The 22927-nt window shown below is 31.6% G+C and overlaps 1 protein-coding gene across 1 annotated transcript in view; it reads right to left on the bottom strand.

Annotated features, from left to right (window-relative positions):
* Positions 1-22927, bottom strand: part of Cnbd1 (cyclic nucleotide binding domain containing 1) — a 403883-nt gene that overhangs the window by 158856 nt on the left and 222100 nt on the right. Inside the window, exon 6 of the mRNA XM_046458653.1 lies at positions 17738-17925. Coding sequence (XP_046314609.1) covers positions 17738-17925 — 188 coding nt within the window. The remainder of the gene's footprint in view (positions 1-17737; positions 17926-22927) is intronic.

Raw genomic sequence — 22927 nt, 5'->3', positions numbered from 1 at the left:
AACCACAAGATCTGTGCTTATAAACAGCATGAGGCTCTATGCTACCTTGAAAAGAACCATATAGGCATGCACAAGTATGTAGCAACCCACAGCTATAATACCAACAGCCAAGAGCCCTGTATCCTGAATTCCAGTACACAATAGAAACAACCAGCAGACATGAAACTGCACCCTCCAAGCAGATATTCACAGGCCCTTGAGCTGCCAAATCAGAATCAGCTGGTTGGAGGTCCATAGTAACTAGGAGAGTGGATCCTTGTTCCAGCACCTCTGGAAGGATACAAAACCAGAGAATAATGAACATCATCGAAATATCTCAATTCCTAATGAAACCAAACCAAGATTCAACAAGAACGTTCTTCACCTTGACATGGTTTACTATAAATAACTCTAACATCAGCTTTGATCATATATATCATTTTTTAATCTTGATTCATAGTTGTTATCCTAATAGGCAACATTGTTCCTTCAACCTATTTGAATGTATTTCTTCTAACTGTATAAAGAATGTGTTTCTTCTAATGATTAGTTGGAATCTATCTTTGTTTTCTTAGCTCTGGTGTTTAGTTGATCCTCTTACCCCTATTCTCTTACACTATCTGATACTGGCTTAAATTCCCCTATCCATCTTTTTTCTCCATTTTACCCTGTTGTGTATGGTGTGGTTTTTTTTCTCTATTTTTTCTTGTTCTCTCCCTTTTGCCTAATCTTTCTTTCTTCCCTCTTTCAATGCCCATATAATATAATAGCAATTTTACTTTAATAACTAATTTCCAACCTATTCCAGAACTTTACTACAAATTTATACCTGAATTAGACAAACTGTTGAGAACAATATCAACAAGGTTTTGCTTTTCATAAGTTTGAATAGCATATGACTTGACTTTGAAGAAATTATAGTAAATAGGGTTCAGTGGCTTCTCTCAAAGGGATGCTACCAATGGTGCCAGAAGAGGCCACATAGAGAGTAAAAGTATTAATGCCTGGATATTCACTCAACCCAGGGCTCCTAAGAAAATAAAACTTACAAAATGGTCCCTTATTTTAAAGAAAAGGTGATAACCAACCTAATAGATGGGTAGACATATAAGGAATGTGAAAAAGTAAGCGAACAAATCAGCCAAATAGCCCTTAACACTTCAATAATTGACTGCATTGAGAACACAGTGGAGGAAATGTCAGAGAAAGAATTTAGAAAGTTCACAGTTAAATTGTTCAATGGGCTAAAAGAAGACCTAGAAGTAAAATTAGAAAGAAAATGTAGGAAGTGAAAGCTTCAATAAAGAAACAGAAGTCCTGGAAAAGAAACAAATAAAAATCCTGGAACTGAAAGACTCAATAAACAAAACTAAAAATTTAATGGAAAGCATCACTTATAGATTAGACTACTTTGAAGATAGATTTTCAGGACTTGAAGACAAATTATATAATCTTGAAAATAAATTGTCCATAAATAAAAGATATTAAAAGACCATGACCAGAATAGTAAGAAATCTGGGATATTAACAAGAGACCAAATATAAGAATCAGTGGCCTAGATGAAAGCTCTGAAATACAAACTAAATGGATACACATTCTTTTCTATGAAATAATAATAGAAAATTTTCCAAATTTTGAGAATGAGATGGAAATTTAAATACAAGAGGCATACAGAATTCCAAATAATAGATCTTCTCCAAGACACATGATAATGAAAATGCCTAATATATAGAATGTGGATATAATTTTTAAAAGCTGCAAGAGAAAAATAGCAAGTCACATGTAGAAGTAATCCAATTCCGGTTTCAACTGATTTTACAACCTAGACACTGAAAGCCAGGAGGCCATGAACTAAAATATGCCAAGCTATGAAAGAAAATGGGTGCCCAAAATCACTATCCCCAGCAAAATTTCCCTTCAGAATTGGATATGAAATAAAAGTCTCCCATTACAAACATAAACTGAAAGAATTAATAACCATAAAGCCTACTCTATAAAGCATACTAAACGAATTATCTCATGAAGAAAAAATAAAGAAAAAAAGGAAAACCAGCATAGGAATTTATTGTACTACAAGAATAGTCAATTAAAGGAGAATCAAGTCTGTTTAACATTAGAAATAAATCAAAATGACAGAAAAGAATCACCTCTATAAAACATTGAATGTAAATAGTCTAAATTCTTCAATAAAAAGACTTAGATTGGCTGATTGGATTAAAAACAAGGCCCAACTATATGTTGTTTACCATACAAAGACATTCACAAACTGAAGGTCAAAGGATAGGAAAAGATATACCATGCAACTGTGATTGTAAGCAAGCAGGGGTAGTTATTCTAATATCAGATAAAGTTGAACTTAAATCAAAATTAATCAGAAGAGACAAAGAAGGTCACTTGTTACTGGTTAAGGGAATCATCCAACAAGGCATAATGAATGTAAATATTTATGCCCCAAACAATAGTTCATATATGTACATAAAAAACCCTCAATATTAAGAATCACATGGAACACAATACAATAATTGTGGGTGATTTTAATACATCTCATTCACCACACATAAACTAAGTAAAGGCTCTTCTGAACTAAAAAACATTATTAATTAAATGAACCTAACAGATGTCTGTTGAATATTTCATCCATGAATGACTAAATTCACTTTCCTTTCAGCAGCAAATGGAACACTTTTAAAAATATAGCATATTTTAGGTCAAAAAGCAAATCTTAGCAAATACAAAAAGTAGGGATAAGTTCTTGCATCCTATCACATCACAATGGAATGAAATTAGAAATCAACAACAATATTAAAAACAGGAACCATTCCAACATCTGGAGATTAAATAGTAAACTTCTGAATTATGAATGGATAACAAAAGAAATGAGGGAAAATTTTAAAAATCCTAGAAACAAATGATAATATTCATCAGATATATCAAAAATTTTGGGATAGTATAAAGGCACTTTTAAGAGGATAGCTTATACATCAAGAAAATAGATGCCAAATAAATAATCTGACATTATACCACAAGACACTAGAAAATGAACAAACCAAAATAAGCAGAACACAGGAAAGTATTACTATCAGAGCCAAAATTAATGAATTTGAGAATAAATACAGAATATACAAAGAATACACAACCAATTAAAAAAACTTAACACTGAAAAAATAAATAGCCCAATCAATAAATGGGCAAAGAAACTAAATAGACAATTCTCAAAAGAAGAAATACAAATGGTGAACAAATAAATGAAAAAATGTTCAGCATCCCTAGTAATGAGGGAAATGCAAATCAAAATCCCATTGAGATTTCATCTCTTTCCAATTAGAATGTTGATTATGAAGAACACAAATAATAAACACTGGCAAGGGGGTGGAGAAAAAGGTGCACTTGTATATTGTTGATGGGATTACAAATTAATGCAACCATTCTGGGAAACAATATGGAGATTCCTCAAAAAACAAAACAGGACTGGAACTACCATATGATTCAGCTATTCCACTCTTTGGTGTGTATCCAAAAGATCTAAAACCAGCACACTCTAGGGATGCAACTGCATTAATATTTGTAACAACATTAATATTTATGACAATTTACAAGAGCCAAGCTATGAAATTAACAAAGGAACCCCTTCAACATATGATTAGATAAAGAAAACAGGGTACATATACACAATGAAGTGTTACTGAGCAATAAAGGAGAATGAAATTATGGGATTTGCTGGTAAATTAATGGAATTGGTGACTATCATGCTAAGTGAAATATGCTAATCCCAGGAAATTAGAGGTACATTCCTTTCACTGATATGTGGAAGCTAGTCTAAACTAAATTTTAAAAATGATAGAGGAGATAGATAAACACAAAGTGGGGATTTCCATCATAATAGCAGAAGATCAGTGGAGCATAGTAAGGGGATTGAGAGGTAGTGAAGAGGGATGAGATATGGGAAAGATAATGGAATGAATCTGACCAAACTTTGTGTGTGTGTGTAAGTCTGTGTGTCTGTGTGTATGTATGTATGTATCCACAAGACACTAATTAAAAAAAATCTATCAGTAAGTAAGTAGCAGAAAGATGAGTGGAATAGAGGGAAAGAACAAAAGGAGGGAGGAGGAGAGTGTAAGAGAAAGTACTAAGGATTGAATTAGGGCAAATTACATTCCATGCATTTATAATGAACTCAAAATGAATCCCAATGTTTTGTATAACTAATATGAGCCAATAAAAAATAGAAAAAGTGTCTATATTTTATAAAATCATGGTAGCAGAGAAACTCAAGATGCCTGGAAAGTAGAAACCAATAAATTTGACTAAAAAAATTTTTGATATATCAATAATGATAAATGTACCCTAATGTGAAAACTCAAACAATATTATACATGGCAAGCCTACATTTGCAACATGTGGAATAAAAAAGAAAAAAGAAAAATCACTACTACATTCAAATGTCTCACAAATTAATAAACAAGGGACAATGAAAATCTGGGGGTAGTGTGAGCAAAATATGAAACTGCCCTTTCACAGTAGATAGGCAGCCACCCATAAACCAGAAACCACTCTTATCTTCCAACCTCCAAATTCAGCAGGGTTTTAATCTTACATAAACTGGAAATTATCAAAGATCTGAAAATCCACTACTTAAAACTGTGAGATAGACAACAGCAAGCTTGAAGACATTTGGATCTCTTCATAAATAAATCAAGGAATCAAATGAGAAAGCATCTTTTAACACAAATATTAGGAAATATATGAAAAATATTATGTGAAAGCTTTAATTCTATTTTGCTTATGAAGTAAAATATATATGAAATCCTTTTATTTTATGATTTTTAAAAAAAGCATCAGTAAACAGACCAATAAACATCACCATTTCATTGCTTTTATATAACAGAGCAGTTATAAAATTTTCTTATATACAGTATAATTTTTTACTTTTTCCTTAATTTATTTTCAAATAGTTATAAATTGGCTATGACTTAATGTGTATTTTTAATTATATTCCACATTTTAACTGTGAAAATAAAAGGCCGTTCTATATATCAATGAAAAATATCTTCATGTTTTAACTATATTCACAAACTATCTCTATTAAAATTTTTAAATGACTGCAGAAACAGTTAAATGTTATATTCCTATTTCATCATTATAGCAAAAACTTCTGAAATTTTTAGTTATGAACTTTAAAATAGTATTTATACAAACATATATTTTAAACAGCCAATTTAGATAACATAAATGTAGTATATAAAAACAGGGCCTTTTAATCACTGTGGATTAAATCCTTTATCACTTGCAATTTAGTTAAATCAAAAGTCATTTCACAGTTCATCTTTGATATATTGAAAGTCCTAATTAAATTAAACTGAATTTAATTTAATTTATTCTTATTGAACACTTTAAGACACTTTATTGATACTTGGTTTTGACTTCAAGGAAGTCACCTTGACACTAGGGGTTAGGAGTCAGGGGAGATCAACATCTAAGGGCAGGAGAGAACCCATTAAAAACAATGTATGAATAGATGAGAGAAAAAATGGAGACGATTAATAGAAGACCAGATTTGGAATGAGTCTTTGAGGGATAATGGGTATAGAGAGGCAAGGAAAAAAATCTGAACTTAGAAAACAGCATAAACAGGAAGCCAGGAATTACCCATGATCAGAATTTAGGAGGCAAAGGAATTTACTTGTCTTACAGGTCAAATCCTATTCTTATAAGACGTAACTTTGTCTTTACTATTCAGAAGATCCAATAGTCTGCCTGATCCCAAAATTAAATTAGAATATGTTCTCAATTGAAATCATTAATTTAGTTTTATTCTAGATCTAATAATAAAATTGCTATTTGATTGCTTTATAAAAAGATGCATGCTTTCTCCAGTGGGAACAACCATTTATGAAAGCCTGCTTACACCATGACTGCAATATTTTCTAACTATCTGATGAATCCTGAGATGTTTCATTGGGCAGTATGAGTAAGATACTGATAGCCCAAATACCTTCTAGAAAATATATTGATTGTGCTGAAAACACAATTTAGGAATATTTTGTATTTAGCACTGTATTGCATTGTTTAGTGATCAACTTGAACAAAATATTTCCACCCTAAACCAACAAAATATACATACATAATATATGTATGAACAAATTGGTTTCACTAAATTCTAGGGATTTTATAGTTTCCAGGCTTTTCATAAGTATTTAATCCATTTTGAACTGATTTTGAATATGGTGTGAAATGAGTCCAACTTTTTTTTTTTTTTTTTGCACATGGATGTCTACTTTTCCCAGTACTGTTTATCTAAGAGACAGTCCTTTCCCCATTATTTGTTCTTGGCAAGGTTTCTCTTTTGAAAATCAATATAATGCATGAATTTATTTCTGAGACATTTTGTTGCACTAATCTATGGGTCTGCTTTATATGCCAGTACCATGCTCCTTGATTATTATACTTTTGTAGTATATTTTGAAGTCAGCTAGCATGATGCCTCAAGTTTTGTTCATTTTGATCAAGATTGCTTTGGTTATTTAGACTCTTTTAGTTACATACAAATCTTAAGACTATTTTCTTTTCCTTTTCCTGTGAAAAATGTCATTAGAATCTTAAAAACACATAGCCCAATCAACAAATTAACCAAGGACCTGATCAGACACTTCTCAGAAGAGGACATACAATAATCAATAAGTGTATGAAAAAATGTTCATTATCTCTAGCAATCAGAGAAATGCAAATCAAAACTACTCTAAGATATCACCTCATTCCAGTCAGAATGGCAGCTATTATGAAGACAAACAACAATAAGTGTTGGCGAGGATGTGTGAAAAAAGGTACACTCATACATTGCTGGTGAGACTGCAAATTGGTGCAGCCAATTTGGAAAGCAGTATGGAGATTCCTTGGAAATCTGGGAATGAAACCACCATTTGACCCAGCTATCCCACTCATCAGTCTACACCCAAATGACTTAAAAACAGCATACTGCAGGAACACAACCATATCAATGTTTATAGCAGCACAATTCACAATAGCTAAACTGTGGAGCCAACCTAGATGTCCTTCAGTGGATGAATGGGTAAAAAAATGTGGCATATATACACAATGGAATTTTACTCAGCATTAAAAAGAACAAATTCATGGCATTTGCAGGTAAATGGATGGCATTGGAAAATCTAAATGCCAAGTGTTTTCTCTGATATAAGGAGGTTCACTCATAGTGGGGTAGGGAGGGAGAGCTTGGGAGAATTAGATTAATTCTGGATAGGGAAGAGAGGTGGGAGGGTAAAGGAGGGGGCAGGGGATTAGCAAGGTTGGTGGGACATCATTATACAAAGTACATGTATGAAGACTTGAATTGGGTGTCAACATACTTTATATACAGAGATATGAAAAATTGTGGCATATATGTATATAAAGAATTGTAATGCAAAAAAAATAAAGTACATGTATAAAGGCATATACTGGTCTGAACATATTTTATATACAGAAACATGAAAAAATGTGCTCTATATGTGTAATAAGAATTGTAAGGCATTCCACTGCTGTCATGTATTTTTAAAAAATAAAATCAATAAAAGATAACAAAAAAAGAATTTTGGTAGAGATTACATTTAATTTGCAGATCATCTGGAGTACTATGAACATTTTAATAGCATCAATTCTTTCAATGTATGAACACAGACTCTTTCCATCTTTCATTTATGTGTGCCATTTTCTATTTCTTTCACCAATGTATCATAGTTTTCCTATTAAATTTACTGTTTTTTAATTTTTATTTTTAGTAGTTTTTGTAAATGGAAATATTTTCTTGATTTCTTTCCCATATAGTTTGTTGTTAGAATTCAGAATCTCTACTGATTTTTGCCTGTTGATTTTGTCTTACAAATTTACTAAAATTCATTTATCAGCTCAAATAGATTTTTGATGGAGTCTTTCGGGTTCTATATATAAAATCATATTTCTTCCCAATTACCCAAATTGCATCTTATATAATTGTTCTGCCTGGGACTTCCAATACTATGTTGAATAGATGTGGCAAAATTGACATAGTTTTTATGTTGAAGTACATTCTTGGTATATCTGATTTCTTGAGAGTTTTAATAATGAAGGAATATTGAATTTTTCAAATGCTTTTCTACATTTATTTTCTACTCTTTTCTTTAAATTTAGTTGTTAATTGCAGCCTATAAATTTTATTTGGTAATTTATAGCTATCACTAATAAAAACAAATGTAATATTTATAAAGCTCTTATTTTTGGTAAGCACTTTGATAAGGCATCTTTAATCATAAAAGTAGCTCTATAAGTAGAATATTATTAGTACTATTGTTGTCTATATTTAAAATAAGGAAATATAATTTTTTAAAAGTTTAGGAATATATACAAGATTAAATGGTTGGTACGTAGCTGAACCAGGATTCAAACCTAAAACCCAATGACTTCATTTCTAGGTATTTTTTCAAGATTAATAAAAACATTTGTCATAAAAAGTTGTGTACATTGAATGCTCACTCTTTAGGAAATACTAAATTGTCTATAAATAAAATGATGGACAAATATGTTATAGTATATTCATACAATTAAGTACTTTTCAGCAATTAAATAAAACATCTAATAATATCTGGAAAATGTGTGCAAATTATAAAGTAGACTGTTTTAAAAATTCAAACAGAAATACATATGCTGGACTCCATCTGTATGGAAGTTTAGAATAAGCAAAATGGTACTAGAAATCAGATCAGATGAAGCTTCTGAGTATGCTTTGGACTAAATGCACATCTTCCCATAACTCATGCTGAAATCTTAATCCCCAAGGACTTCTATTAAGAGGTAGAAATTTTGGGAAATGATTCAGGAATGAGGGTAGAGTCTTCATAGTTAGGATTAGTGTCCTTATAAAACGGGCCCAAGGAAGTGGTTCACCTTTCACCATGTGAGGATACAGTGAGAAGGCACCATCTATGAATAAGAAAACAGGCCCTCAGATGCCAAATCTTCCAGGGCCTAAATGATAAGAGTTCTCAGACTCCAGAACTATGAGAAATAAATTTCTGTTACTGATAAGCCGTCCAGTTTATGGTATTCTTGTTGCAGCAACCCAAACAGGCTACAACAGAAGAGATAAGTAATGGGCTAAGAAGTCTACATCAACAGAATAATATAGGGCTCAGGTAAGCTATTTAAATTATAAAAACATTAGGCAAAGGAGCCTAAGAGTTTGAATTTTTTTTGATGGCTTAGTTGTTTTATTTGACCTTAAAATTAATAGATAACAATGATAAAAGATAAGTAAATTTTATGAAAGCATATAAAAAGTAGATCTTTCATCTCACTAACTGAACAAAACATTAGATAAGTACATGCACATATACACATAGTCATATAGTGCCAGAATTTCTAAAATGAATTTCATATGTAGTTGTAGTTATTCAGCACATATTTAGGCATACTTATATTATTTTTAATACTTTCACTTAATAAATAAAAACAGATCTAATAAGCAATTTTAGTTGCACACAGAATTTAATTAAATAGAGACATTAGGATTTATATGTCTAATTGTATATTGAAAGACTGTTAAATGTTAAATTAATTTGTCATAATATTTTATAACAGGTCAACAAATATTGTTTACTCTTCGATTTAGTTACTTTTAACTTTCTATTAAATACAAATGTTAATCATTTTAGTTTGGTAGAATTTGTAATGGTCTCCCTAATATCACTACATGAATTGTAGATAAATTATGAAGTATTTGATTAGTTGAAATTGTTATAAAAATTCCCCCAAATTCTAGAAAATATTTTAGAGACAGAACTCTTGGTTAGTTTTACTCATCCCCAACTTAGTATGAGGTAACTTCTCAAACACTTTGCCTCCTCTAACTTTGGTCTTTCCACTGCCCTGAATCAGACCATTATTACCTTCAGCATCGATCATTTCCCTTAATTTTCCTGTCCCCAGCCTCTCTGAGCTAAGCTACATAATTCACACCAGTCAGAGTTAACTTTTTAATGTAGGTAGGCATTTTTTCTCATGTTACTCTCCTGCACAAAATCCTTCAATGACTTTCCATGGTCTATAAAATAATTTACTTGCTAAACATGGTTCTTTAAAATAAGAAGAAAATCTTTGTAATACATTCCACTGTCCTATATAAATTAAAAAATAATTAAAAATCCAATTTTCAATACAAAAAAAATGAGAAAACCTACTTCCTAAGCAATATTTATGATACCATTTCCCTACTTCTGTGTCTTTCCCTATGTTGTTCCTTAGTCTGGAATGACCTTTCTACTCTGATGAAATTCTCATTTCAATTCTCATTGTTTTTTCCTCACAGCCTTTTGCATATATTTCATTTTGTCACAAGAATTAACCTGAGTTTCATGTGAATCTCCCTCATAAAAGTGCCAATACCTTGATAACAGGTCCAGGTGTTAACTACCTATCTTTATTTCTGAAGGTTTTTATAAAAATTAAATTACATTAAAAGTGCCCATTGTGTTACCCGATACATAATAGTTAACTTGAAGTTAAATCATTTACGAAATACTTATAGATAAAATAATAGGGAACTATTCAGTATAGCAGAGTTGTGTTTATCTCAGGCTAAGATGTCAGCAGTAATCTTGACTGTTGTTATGCAAGTTTTTTGCAATCGGTAAAAAATGTTTAATGATGTGAAAGGGAAGCATGTGCATGTAGGTAAGAAAAATGATATGGCTGGAATGGTATATGTGTGTCTACAATTAAGAGAAGAGGGGAGATTTAAAGGGCAAATAGGATGCAGGAGATAATGAAGAGGGCTGAACCTTGTGTGTTAAATTAAGCAGCTTGAAATGTATCCTCGAAAGCAAGAATAGTGGAAAGTTTTAATATGTTTTCAGAAATCAATACAGACTACAGACTAAAAGATTGAAGCAGTTAGGAAAATACAGTAATCTAAATGAAATGATAATCTCTTGGTATAAAAGAGATTTGCTTGTTTTCCAACAATATTAGTATTGTTTAAGAACAGGCTAATTTTTTTGGTATAATTTAGCACCAATATGCCTGTGACTTTCTAGACAGTCAACACCATGAAACCCCCAAACTCTAAGACTCACTTTTCAGACTGTCAACTTATTTGAGTATATAATTGGCATCTACAAATCTCTAACTTAGCACATCCAAATCTGAACTTAAATTTTTCTTCCTAAATCTTCTTCAATGTGAGTCTTACCAGTTCCAATAAGTTATATTGGCATCCAGAAATGTTCTCTGTTCAAAATTATAGAAATGGTCTTTGAATCCTCTCTTTCACTCTTCATGTTCAATCCATACAACTTCACATGAAAAATATATCCCCAACTCATTGACTTCTGTATATGCTCAGTAGAGAAACAGTGTCCAAGGAAACAGTATTTACCAAGTAGACTATTACCAGAGCCTCCTCATTATTTCCCCCTCTTTACCTCTTTCTGTGCCACTTTATCAAATCCACTTTGCCCTACCCACAGCAGCCAAAATTACTTCTTCACATATAAATCAAATTTATCTACTGTTTTCTTAAAACACAGCATTGTCCTTTTCATATTCAAGCATAAAAATCAATGGAACCTAAAAGAGAGGATTTGATTATTGTTTCTAAATAATAATCTTTTTTTTTACTATATGTAAGTTACCAACAAACACAATAATTGTTTTCCTGAACCTTCTATCCATATTGAATATCACATGTTATGCTGTTTATTTTTAGTGTAAATGTTATTTAGACTTTTTTTTTTTTTGGAATGACAGAAAAGTTTTAATGAAAAGCATATCCGTTGATGTACAGCAAAGTAATTAAATATGCAGGAAAGTCCATTGTCTCTGACATGGATATATTAAAGTTGTTCAAAATTTTATAAAGGTTTTCTTGTCTGTGACTATGACATTAAATTTCCTTAAAATAACAGTAATTAAAAGACACTAACTAAAGTACAATTCAAACTGCCAGATTAGAATTCCTAAAATTTATGGAGTTAGTGCTTTCTTCAAGGGGCTAGTATAGTTCTTTGCTATGCTCTCAATAAAAGGAATTCTTCCAGTAAGATCTAGAAACAAATTACAAACTTGCCTGCAACTGCCTAAGTGACCTTTAACAGGCCAGTGGGCTAGAGGATTTCTTCACTATCTGTGCTATTTCTCCCTGACCACATTGCTTTTCTACTTGAGATATTTCTGTCAATTCACTTGTTCTTTTTTTTTACTTACCCTGTTGTACATGCTTTATTTTAGGTGACTTCTCTATCTAGGCCCGTCACTATACCTATGCACACATGGGAAAGGAAGAGTAATACACAGACTAACTTTAGTGCACGTACCATTGAATGAAAGCAAACCAAAATCTGAAAATCTAAATCTAAAGTAGGTCATGCGAGAGAAGTTAACAGGACTGTCTACAAGCATAAACAATTTGTACCAGAGCACCAGAGAAAGTGAGGGGAGGTTTCAAAGAGCAAGTGAAGCTTCATTAGTTTTAAGAGACTGTTGAAAAACCTCATAAGAGCCTGCCATTCTGGGTTCAAAGGACAAAATACATAAAGACATGGAGATGATAGAAACTTGCAGTGAACTATAAGTCATTCATCGTAACTAGTCCAAAGGTTGTACTAGAGAGCTGAGCACATTCATGAAGGACCCTGGAAGCCATGGCAGAGGAAGTTGAATTTTATAAGTGACTAAAAAATGACTGAAACATCTTACGCATTTGACTTTTACAAACGTCACACTAGTGACAATGTGGAAGATGAATGGAAGAAGTTTGTAAATTATACATAAGTAGAAGAGGTTATTGCCGTGCATCGGCAAGATATATGAGAGTCTGGAAAGTGAAACTTGGAAAAAGAGAAGGAATGAAAAACAAAAGCACCATATGAACAATGACAGCTGTAGGTAAAAACTGAACTTCCACAGTATGTTAGGTACTGCTCCCCTGACTTTTCTTTTCTTTTTTGATGTGCTGTGTGCTGGAGATCAAATCCAGGGTCTTGCACGTTCTCAGTGCTTTATATAATCTCTAAAACCATGATTTACAAGGTAAGTAATATTATTAGTTCAGTTTTTATGGATAAGCAACCTGAAGCCTAGAGTCTAAATTGCTCATGTTTCCAGAGCTATAAAATGTGCTCTGACTCCATTACCTGTGCTCTTAAAAGTGGTGCTTTATTAGAAACCATGTAAGGCCACACAATGTGGGCAAGGAACAAAAGTAGCTAGCAGCTCCTTTATTATGTGCAACATTATATGGAATTCTATAAAACAAGGGTACATTGCCTCTATTCTTCACTAATCTACAAACTCCTTCTTAGTTACATAATTCAGTTCCTTCATTTCTGGACATTTCTCTGGACTTTCTAAGCCACACTGAACTTGCTATTCCTCTGAATGGATGGGGATAAAAAACCTTACTATTCACATGTAAGGGACAAAAAAGCCCTCTTCATACTGTTTAAGGGAATTTTTTTTTCAGTTTTTTTTTTTATTTTTTATTGTTGGTTGTTCAAAACATTACAAATTTCTTGATATATCATATTTCACACTTTGATTCAGATTATGCTAAGTGAAGCTAGCCAATCCCTAAAAAACAAATGCCAAATGTCTTCTTTGATATAAGGAGAGTAACTAAGAACAGAGTAGGGACGAAGAGCATGTTTAAGGGAATTATACGTAATAAAACATTCAATCATAAACACTGAAGCCCCAAATAATGGAGCATATCTGTATATGAAAGAAACCCTTCACAATTTCAAGAATCATGTAGATCTCAACACAATAATAGCATGACTTTAACATGCCCCTCTCATCACTCATAGATATTCCAAACAATAACTAAATAATGAAGCTATGGAACTCAAAATTACAATTAATAATTTAGACTTAACATATATAGACTATTTCTTATCATCAGTGACTGAATATACTTTCTTCTCATTGCCATACAGCTTATTCTCTACAATAGAACATACCTTAGGCCACAAAAAATTCTTAGCTAATATAAAAAAAACATATAATACCATGAATTTTATTAGATTATAATAGAATAAAATTAGAAATAAAAAATAGAAGCTACCCTTATACCTGTAGACTAAATATATGCTGTTGAATATATGCCGATGAATAGCTGAAGATATCAGAGATGAAATAAAAAATAATAATTAGAGTAAAGTGATACAACATATCAAAATCTCTGGGATAATATGAAGGAGGTGATAAGAGTAACATTTATAGCATGGAGCACATTCATTGAAAGAATAGAGTGTCATCAAATAAATAATCTCCTTTACATCTCAAAGCTCTGGAAAAGAAGAACAAAAACAGCACTCACTAAAAGCAGTAGAAGAAAAAAATAATTAAAATCAGAGATGAAATTGGAACCAAAAAAAATCAAAATATCAACAAAACAAAAAGTTGGATCTTTCAAAAAATTAATAAAATTGATAAAGTCTTAGCCAATCTAATGAAGAGAGAAATTTCAAATTACTAAAATTGGTGATAACAAAGGAAACATCACTACAGACATGACTGAAATATAGATCATAATCAGAAACTATTTTGAAAATATGTGCTTCAATAAAATAGAAAATCTTGAAGATAACAACAAATTTCTAGAGATATATGACTTACCTAAAAAAAGGTCAGGAGGACATAGAAAATTTAAACAGATAGATTACAAGCAATGATATGAAGACACCATCAAAAACCTACCAATAAAGAAAAGCCTAGGATAAGATGGATTCTCAGCCAAATTCTATCAGACCTTCAAAGAAGAACTTATACCAATACTCCTCAAATTATTTCATGAAATTGAAAAAATACATAAATTGAAGGAAACCCTTCTAAACTCATTCTATGAAGTTAGTATCACCTTGATATGAAAACCAGACAAAGACACATCAAGAAAAGGAAACTTCAGACCAATAAACCTGATGAACATAGATGCAAAATTCTTAATAAAATATTGTCAAATTACATACAATAACATATTAAAAAGATAGTACACCATGATCAAGTGGGTTTCATACCAGGGATGCAAGGTTGGTTCAACATATGGAAATCAATAAATGTAATTCTTCATATCAATAAATATAAAGATAAGAATCACATGATTATCTCAAAAGATTCAGAAAAAGCATTTGAAAAAATGCATCACCCATTCATGCTCAAAACACTAGAAAACTAGAGATAGAAGAAATATTCCTCACATTTTAAACGCTATCTATGTTAAGCCAATGGAGAAAAAGTGAAAGCATTCCCTCTAAAATCTAGAACAAAACAGGGATACTCTTTCACCACTTCTACTCAACATAGTCTTTAAAACCCTAGGCCAGAGCAATTAGACAAAATAAATAAATTGAAGGGAACCTAATGGGAAAAGAAGAGCTCATACTATCCCTACTTGCCAATGATATGATTCTGTATTTAAAAAAAACTTATAAATGAATTCAATAAAGTAGCAAGATATAAAATTAACACCCACAAATCAATTGTGTCCCTATATACCAATGATGAATCAACTAAAAGAGAAATTAGAAAAATTATCCCATTCACAATAGCTTCAAAATATAAAATATATGGGAATCAACATAACAAAAGAGGGGAAAGAACTCTACAAAAAAACTTACATAACACTAAATAAAAGAAATTCTTAGATAGGCAGAATTAATACTGTCAAAATTGTCATACTACCAAAATCACTATAGAGATTCCTCTTAAAATTTCAATGACATTCTTCATAGGATTAAAAAAAAAAGCAGCCATGAAATTCATTTGGAAAAAAAAGAGGCCAGAATAGCCAAAGCAATCCTTATTTTGAACAGTGAAGCAAGCAAGAGCCATCACAATACCAGATATTAAAATATACTATAGAGTTATGATAACAAAAAGACCATGGTATCAGCACCAAAAGAGACATGAAGAAAAATGGAACAGAATAAAATACAAAGAGGAAAAACCACATAAATACAGTTAGTTCATACTAGACAAAGGTGCCATAAACATACATTGGAAAAAAGATAGCCTCTTCAATTCATGGTGCTGGGGAAACTGGAAATTCATATGTAGAAGAATAAAACTTAACCCCTGTCTCTTCCTCTGTATAAAACTCAACTCAAAGTGGATCATGGAGCTAGGAATTATATCAGAGACTCTGAAATTACTAGAAGAAAATGTAAGCCCAACTCTCTATTATTTCAGTTTAGGATTTGATTTTCTCAACAAAATTCCTAAAACAGAAGAAGTAAAATCAAGAATCAATAAATGGAATAGTTTCAAACTGAAAAGCTTCTTCACAAACAAGTGAATAATGAAGAAAAGGAAGAGAAAGCCTATAGAATGAGAGAAAACCCTTGCAACTTGCACCTCAGAAACAGCATAACCACCAGGATATACAAAAGAGCTCAACAAAATTAACACCAATGAAACACATAACCTGATCAATAAATGGGCAAAGGAACTGGACAGGCCCTTCACAGAAGAAGAAATACAATTGTTCAACAAATAGATGAAAAAAATGTTCAACATCTCTAGCAATTAGAGAAATGCAATTCAAATCTGCACGGAGATTCAATCTTACTCCAGTCAGAATGGCAATTATCATGAATACAAGTAACAATAAATGTTGGTGAGGATGTGGGGTAAAATATTCACTCATATATTGCTAGTGGGACTACTAATTGGTATAACCACTCTGGAAAGCAGTATGGAGATTCCTTCAAAAACTTGGAATGAAACCACCATTTGATCCAGTTATCCTACTCCTCGGTTTATAAACAAAGGATTTAAAATCAGGATACTACAGTGACATAGCCAAATGAATGTTTATGGGAGGCTAATTGACAATAGTTAAGCTATGGAACCAACCAAGGTGTCCTTCAATAGATGAATGGATAAATAAAATGCACAATGGAATATTACTCAGCCACAAAGAAGAGTAAAATAAATTCTACAATCACAGATGACTTCATCAGAAGCAATGATGTGTAGAACACCATGAACTTGGATAAGGGGCTACTTATGCAAACAAATGAGTTTTGGCAGAGGCAATTTACCAACTGATAATCTTGAAATATTATATGTAGGCAATAGATTTTCTTCAAGTACGAATTTTTTATTATAATGCAATCAAGCCCTTGATTATCTTAGCATTGAGACAAACATGATAAACACATCCTTGACTTGATCATGCTAATCAGTTGTTTCCCTATCCTCAAGTCTCTGTAACCTCACCTTTAATGCAAAATAACATCCTTACTCTATCAATGAACCAGCCACATTGACTTTGTTTCAGGTATCAAATGGACCACACATCCCCTACCTATGAGCAATATGATACTGAAGGCATCCTGCAACAAAAATTTTAATCAAATTTCCAGTTTAATATTGATAGCTCAATTTATATATATATATATATATATATATATATATATATATATACATACACACAAATTAATATATATAAATATATAAATATATAAAACATAAAATAATATATTTTTAGTTATCAATGGATCTTTATTTTATTTATTTACATGTAGTGCTGAGAATTGAACCCAGTGCCTCACATGCCAGGCAAGCACTCTACCACTGAGCCACAACCCCAACCCCAATTTATTTTAAGAGATATACTATTTTGACTTTTGCAGTACATTGAAGATAATTTAGATCTAAATATCAGAAAAAGACAAAATTAACCATCAGGTTACCTTGTTGCTTGTGGAAAAAGCAAATATTGATCTCTTACCACTATGTCATGTGAAGGTACGTACAACCCAGAAAGTAGACAATTTGGAAAGTCTTCATCAAATATAAAGCTGCTGTGAGATGGCAAAGAGGTTGTTGATTTAGTGTCTTCCAACAGGTTTTTATACACTTTTATGCAAGGTCGAGCTTGGCCTTTCAGTATTATATAAAATCCATCATTTCCATACACTGAAACAAAACAAATCCAAAAAAGATATAGATATGACTAGAACATATATCATACTTGCAAATTCCTTTCAATTTATACTATGACAATACAATGTAGCCCTCAGCCATTCACAAAGAGAGTACTCAAATAACAAGAATACAAAGGCCCATTTGGAGTATTCATTTCAGACATTGTGTATAGTAGCCCATCTTCCCATGGAATTGCCAGGGGGGTAAAAAGAGCATGGTGTCATTTCTCATACCTTAATATAATGAGAAACTTGAACTTGACACTCTTGCCTCAAAATTGGAATATGCTTATTTTATATAAGTACTAATAAATATATAATTATAATATATATTATGTATTATATAATATAAGCATATATATTATATATAATATATATATATACACACACACACATGCACATACATACACACTATTAATTGTTATTTATTATTGTTCTGGACATGATGATCATTTCTATAACTGAGTAAGGCAGATAGTTTGGAAAAACTGATTGAACAAAACCCAAAAGAAGAATTTTTCCATATTTGTCATTATTCCACATTGTAGTCTCCACAATCTGTAAGCCAATCCAGTTCTTAAAGTTCAACTGTGTGTCTGTAGGTCTGGCAGGTGTATTTCCTTATGAGCTATTTAGATCAGTTCCAGCTCCTCTGGAGCTTCTACTTTTGAAAAAGCAGGGCATAGTAAATGAATGGTCTCTTTATCCAGTTCTCAACTCTTTACATTTCTTTATAGAACTGGAACAAGTCATTCAAGTGCTACAAGATTTTTTATTGCACTTTGCTCTTCATCTTACAATAAATAGAAACTTCACAAATTGATTTTCAGGGGCAATCATGTGTCTTTGTATCCCTAAACATTTTCAGTTGCCTGTGTTCTCTGCTTTTTTTTTTTCAAATTATTATTATCATCTGACCTCAGTGTTTATTAGTGGGGCTCTTTATCACCATGATTTCTTCACTCTTCTTTAAAGCAAAGTTTGATTTTGCTTGGATGTCTGAGGTTCAAATGGACCCATTCTGGGTAGCACAATATTGTTCACTGAACATTTAATCTGTGTGATGAGGGCACTGCAGAAAATTTGTTTTTTAATGGCTATTAGGTGAGCTATTTGAGCATCAAATGGTAGCAGGCATCTGTAAAGATCAATGAGTATAAATTTTGTTAGACAAGTAATGGTTTTGACTGACAACAGGGTTGGGGGGACTTCCATTTGCCTTCCCAACGTGAATTTTATCCTTTTCCTTTACTAACCATCATTTTATTCAGCGTTGCATTTGCCAAGATAAAAATTCCATTTCCCAGACACTCTTAAATGTGTGGCCATGCAGTATCATTCTGATTAATAAACTATTGGGAGAATTTTCGTTTCCCAAACTTGCACAACAACAACAACAACAACAATACACACACACACACATACATATATACATGCTACCTAGAATGAAGAATGATGTTGAGACTAGGACAGACACATTGTCACTAAAATGAAAATGTGAGGTGGATATTAGAGTTCTGACTCTGATTTTTTTTGTGTGTTTATCTGGTGACTTCTTGTGATATGACATAAATAAAGCCCAAAATTGGCTTAAACTATTGTTCATTAGTTCTCTATTACTCAGAGCTGAACACAATTTTCATGTGGATATTGTTGGTATGTTGGTTAACTCTAAGCATAATTGGCCCATCTGTTACTAACATGTATAGTTACATTGTCGCAGAGAATATTACCCCATGTGACACATCAATTTTGATAACTATATATAAAGAATGGCATTTTGTAAAAGTCATGGATATAGATAAGATTATTTTCAGAAATCCACCACCAAACTGCAATGCAATTTGGTTTGAAAATCTATGCTTAAATAAACTAAAGATGATAACAGATATATGGGATGATTATGTGTGGATTTCTACATTAGGCTGACAATTTATATCATGTGTTGAAACCAATTTCACAGTAATCTCTACCTTCATTTGAACAGCAGTTATCTCAGTTGAACAGCAGCACCTAATATATATGTAATAATTAGGACACAAATGTTAAATTGAAAACTGCAAACTCTAAGTATCATGCCCCAAGAAAATGTGTTCACTTTGGAGATAAATACAACTCCTCTGATCCACTCAAGAAAATCTTCCTTTTCTGCTAGATCTTTACCCAGCAATAGTGAATTTTGTAAAATAATTTGCTTATACTGTATTAATGTTCACATTTACATGGTAAAATATTTAATATTCAGGAGGTCATTAGGAAGTTAAACTAATTTGAGAAAAAAATCTGAGAATCATTGGAAAATATTTAGATCAGAAAATATCTCATCAACCCTTACATTATATTTACCAAAAAGAAAATCAAATGAAGCTATGGAAGCTGCTAACTCTATCATATACAAAAATAATGCTGTATTTGCAATTTTAAGAAATATTTTTAGGGGCTGGGGATGTGGCACAAGTGGTAATGCGCTCACCTGGCATGTGTGGGGTGCTAGGTTCAATCCTCAGCACCATATTAAAAAAATAAAATAAAGATGTTGTGTCCACCGAAAACTGGTGCTGAGGATTGAACCATCTCCATAAAATCCAGCACCGAAAACTGAAAAATAAATATTAAAAAATTCTCTCTCTTTTCTCTCTCTTAAAAAAAAGAAATCTTTTTAGAAAAAATATTTTAATGATAAGTGGGTTGATCAGCTATGCCTACAAGAGAAACATCTTTTTTTTTTCTCCCAAATTTCCAAATCTAGAAACATAGCCATCCCTGGTTCTCAGATAGACTAAACTTACCACAAAGAATGTCATATACTGACATCAAATATTTGCCATGTACTGTGCTAGGTGTTCAAATACTGAAATTCTATTAATCTCAACAGTTATATATCATTAGTCCATGTTTTAGATGAAAAAAATCAAGACATAGAATGATTAAGTTGTCACAAGTCACAAAGTACATTAACATTTGGAAGTTATCAACTATGTTCCAGCCTCTGAGGGACACACACACACACACACACACACAGCATTGTGTGTGTGTGTGTGCAGCGTAGATCTTATAAATAATCTCAGAGAGGATAGAAAGAGTTTCCTACTACTTGTAACAGAGTTCCGAAATTGACTCTCAATTATTTCTTTAAAGTAGTGTAGCTGGTTTTTTATTATTCAATAAAATAAATTTGAAAAAAGAAAAATTCAAAAGAAGCTTCAGACATATATGCAGATTGAGCTGAAATTTGAGGCGATTTCTACATACAAATACATGAGAAAAACAGAAGAAAATAAATCCTCATTGAAACAAAATGCCAAACAAAATCATTAATGTAGTCATAAATCCATAGAAAAGTATAAAGTATAGCAGAAACTGAAATAAAATAAGTTCATCAGATAGAATTTAAGGAATATTTTCAACTAGGTATAAAATGTATAAACTAATTATTTAAGCACCAAAAAAATTATCTAGGGAAGAAAAAAAAACTATTAAGCTCCCAAAGAACAATTATAATATTACTGAGAAATCACAAAGTGATATTAAATTCATGAATTGAGAGGAAAAGACATTTATTAATAATGCAAGATAAACAGAAATATTTGACATTTTTGACCAATAAGAAGGAACAGACTTCTTATTCAAATACTTAATACATTAAACTATATCATTAAATATTAAGAAAAAGAATAAAAGTATCCAAGAAAAATTGAGCAATAAGAAAATAATATGAATTTAAAAATATTGATTAATACCTTGAAAAAGTAATTCATCAAAATTAAGCAGATTCATAATAAATTTTAATAAAATATGTATATAGTTAATCTCTATTACATGAAAAGTCCAAAGAATTATTTTTATAAGGACTCAAAAAAAAATCTCTTAGGAAAAACTTCATGTTTTTAAGTATCTTAAACATATTTAATAAAAGTGTGTAAAAAAAGCATTCAAAAGAAATTAAAATACTAATAAGGAAAAGTCTAATTAATAATTTTGGTAGTAACTTTTCAGAAGGCTAAAGGCCAAACACAAAGTCAAACTAAAGCAAATATTTACAAATTACTTACTGTCTCCCACTCTCTTACACAGACCTTTAACTAAAAATCAACCATTCTGGAGGGACTTAAATGTTTAAAAGAGCTATAGATGAATAAGGTCATATTGTCAGCTGGCTAATTACTCCTTGGCCTCTAAAATCGAGTTTAAGTGTTATCTATCACTCCTTGGCCTCTAAAATCGAGTTTAAGTGTTATCTATCCAATAGGAAGGCCTTTCTTGACCTCCAGCCTCTTCCGTGCAGCATAATTGATGCCCCTTCTCTGGGAATCTCAGAGAATTCCTGCACTCAGCATTGTCAGTCTCTGTCAATAGAAACAAACCTCTGAAGAGAAGGAGCTCTGTTCTCAGTATTTCTAGCGCCTAGTGCATAGCATGGCCTATTTAAATCATTGAGCAAACACTTATTGAATGTATGAAAGCTTCATTATGGAACTGTATTGCATTTCTTTCTAAAGAATCTTATAAAATATTTGGAGAGAAAAAAATTAACTAAGAATTCTGAATATTGAGAAATAAGATAAAAACTCTTTCATGGCCTATTTTCTTCTCGTAACATTAGGTGGAAGCTAAGGAAAATGTCAGAAAGTTATAAAAAATTTTAATTTAGATAAGTTAACTCATAGACTCTGGTATCTTTCCACATGGGATGATCACTCTTAGGGTCCATTCATCTTCCCTTATGGGGCCAGGAATATTTATGTTAAGGCACAAGTCTAATAACCTTTCTTAGAATATTTTTATAACTTGTGGAAGATAATATACAAATAAGACTGGATATTCACTTTGAAATTGAAAAAACAAATATATACATATTATCATAAAGTGAACAAGAAGGGAAGTAAAGAAATTAATTTCATTTATTTTGAGCACAGACCTTCTTTTGGAATGATCTGTCAATCCTGATACTTCCTGCTCCCAAATTTTAAAAAATCACTGTTCTTACACAAGGT

Source organism: Marmota monax, unplaced genomic scaffold, assembly GCF_021218885.2.
Source record: "Marmota monax isolate L192 unplaced genomic scaffold, Marmota_monax_Labrador192_F-V1.1 WCK01_AAM20220418_F8-fsc00147, whole genome shotgun sequence".
NCBI classification, from domain to species: domain Eukaryota; kingdom Metazoa; phylum Chordata; class Mammalia; order Rodentia; family Sciuridae; genus Marmota; species Marmota monax.
Note: the sequence above shows the minus strand (reverse complement) of the source record. Positions and strands in the feature narration are given on the sequence as shown.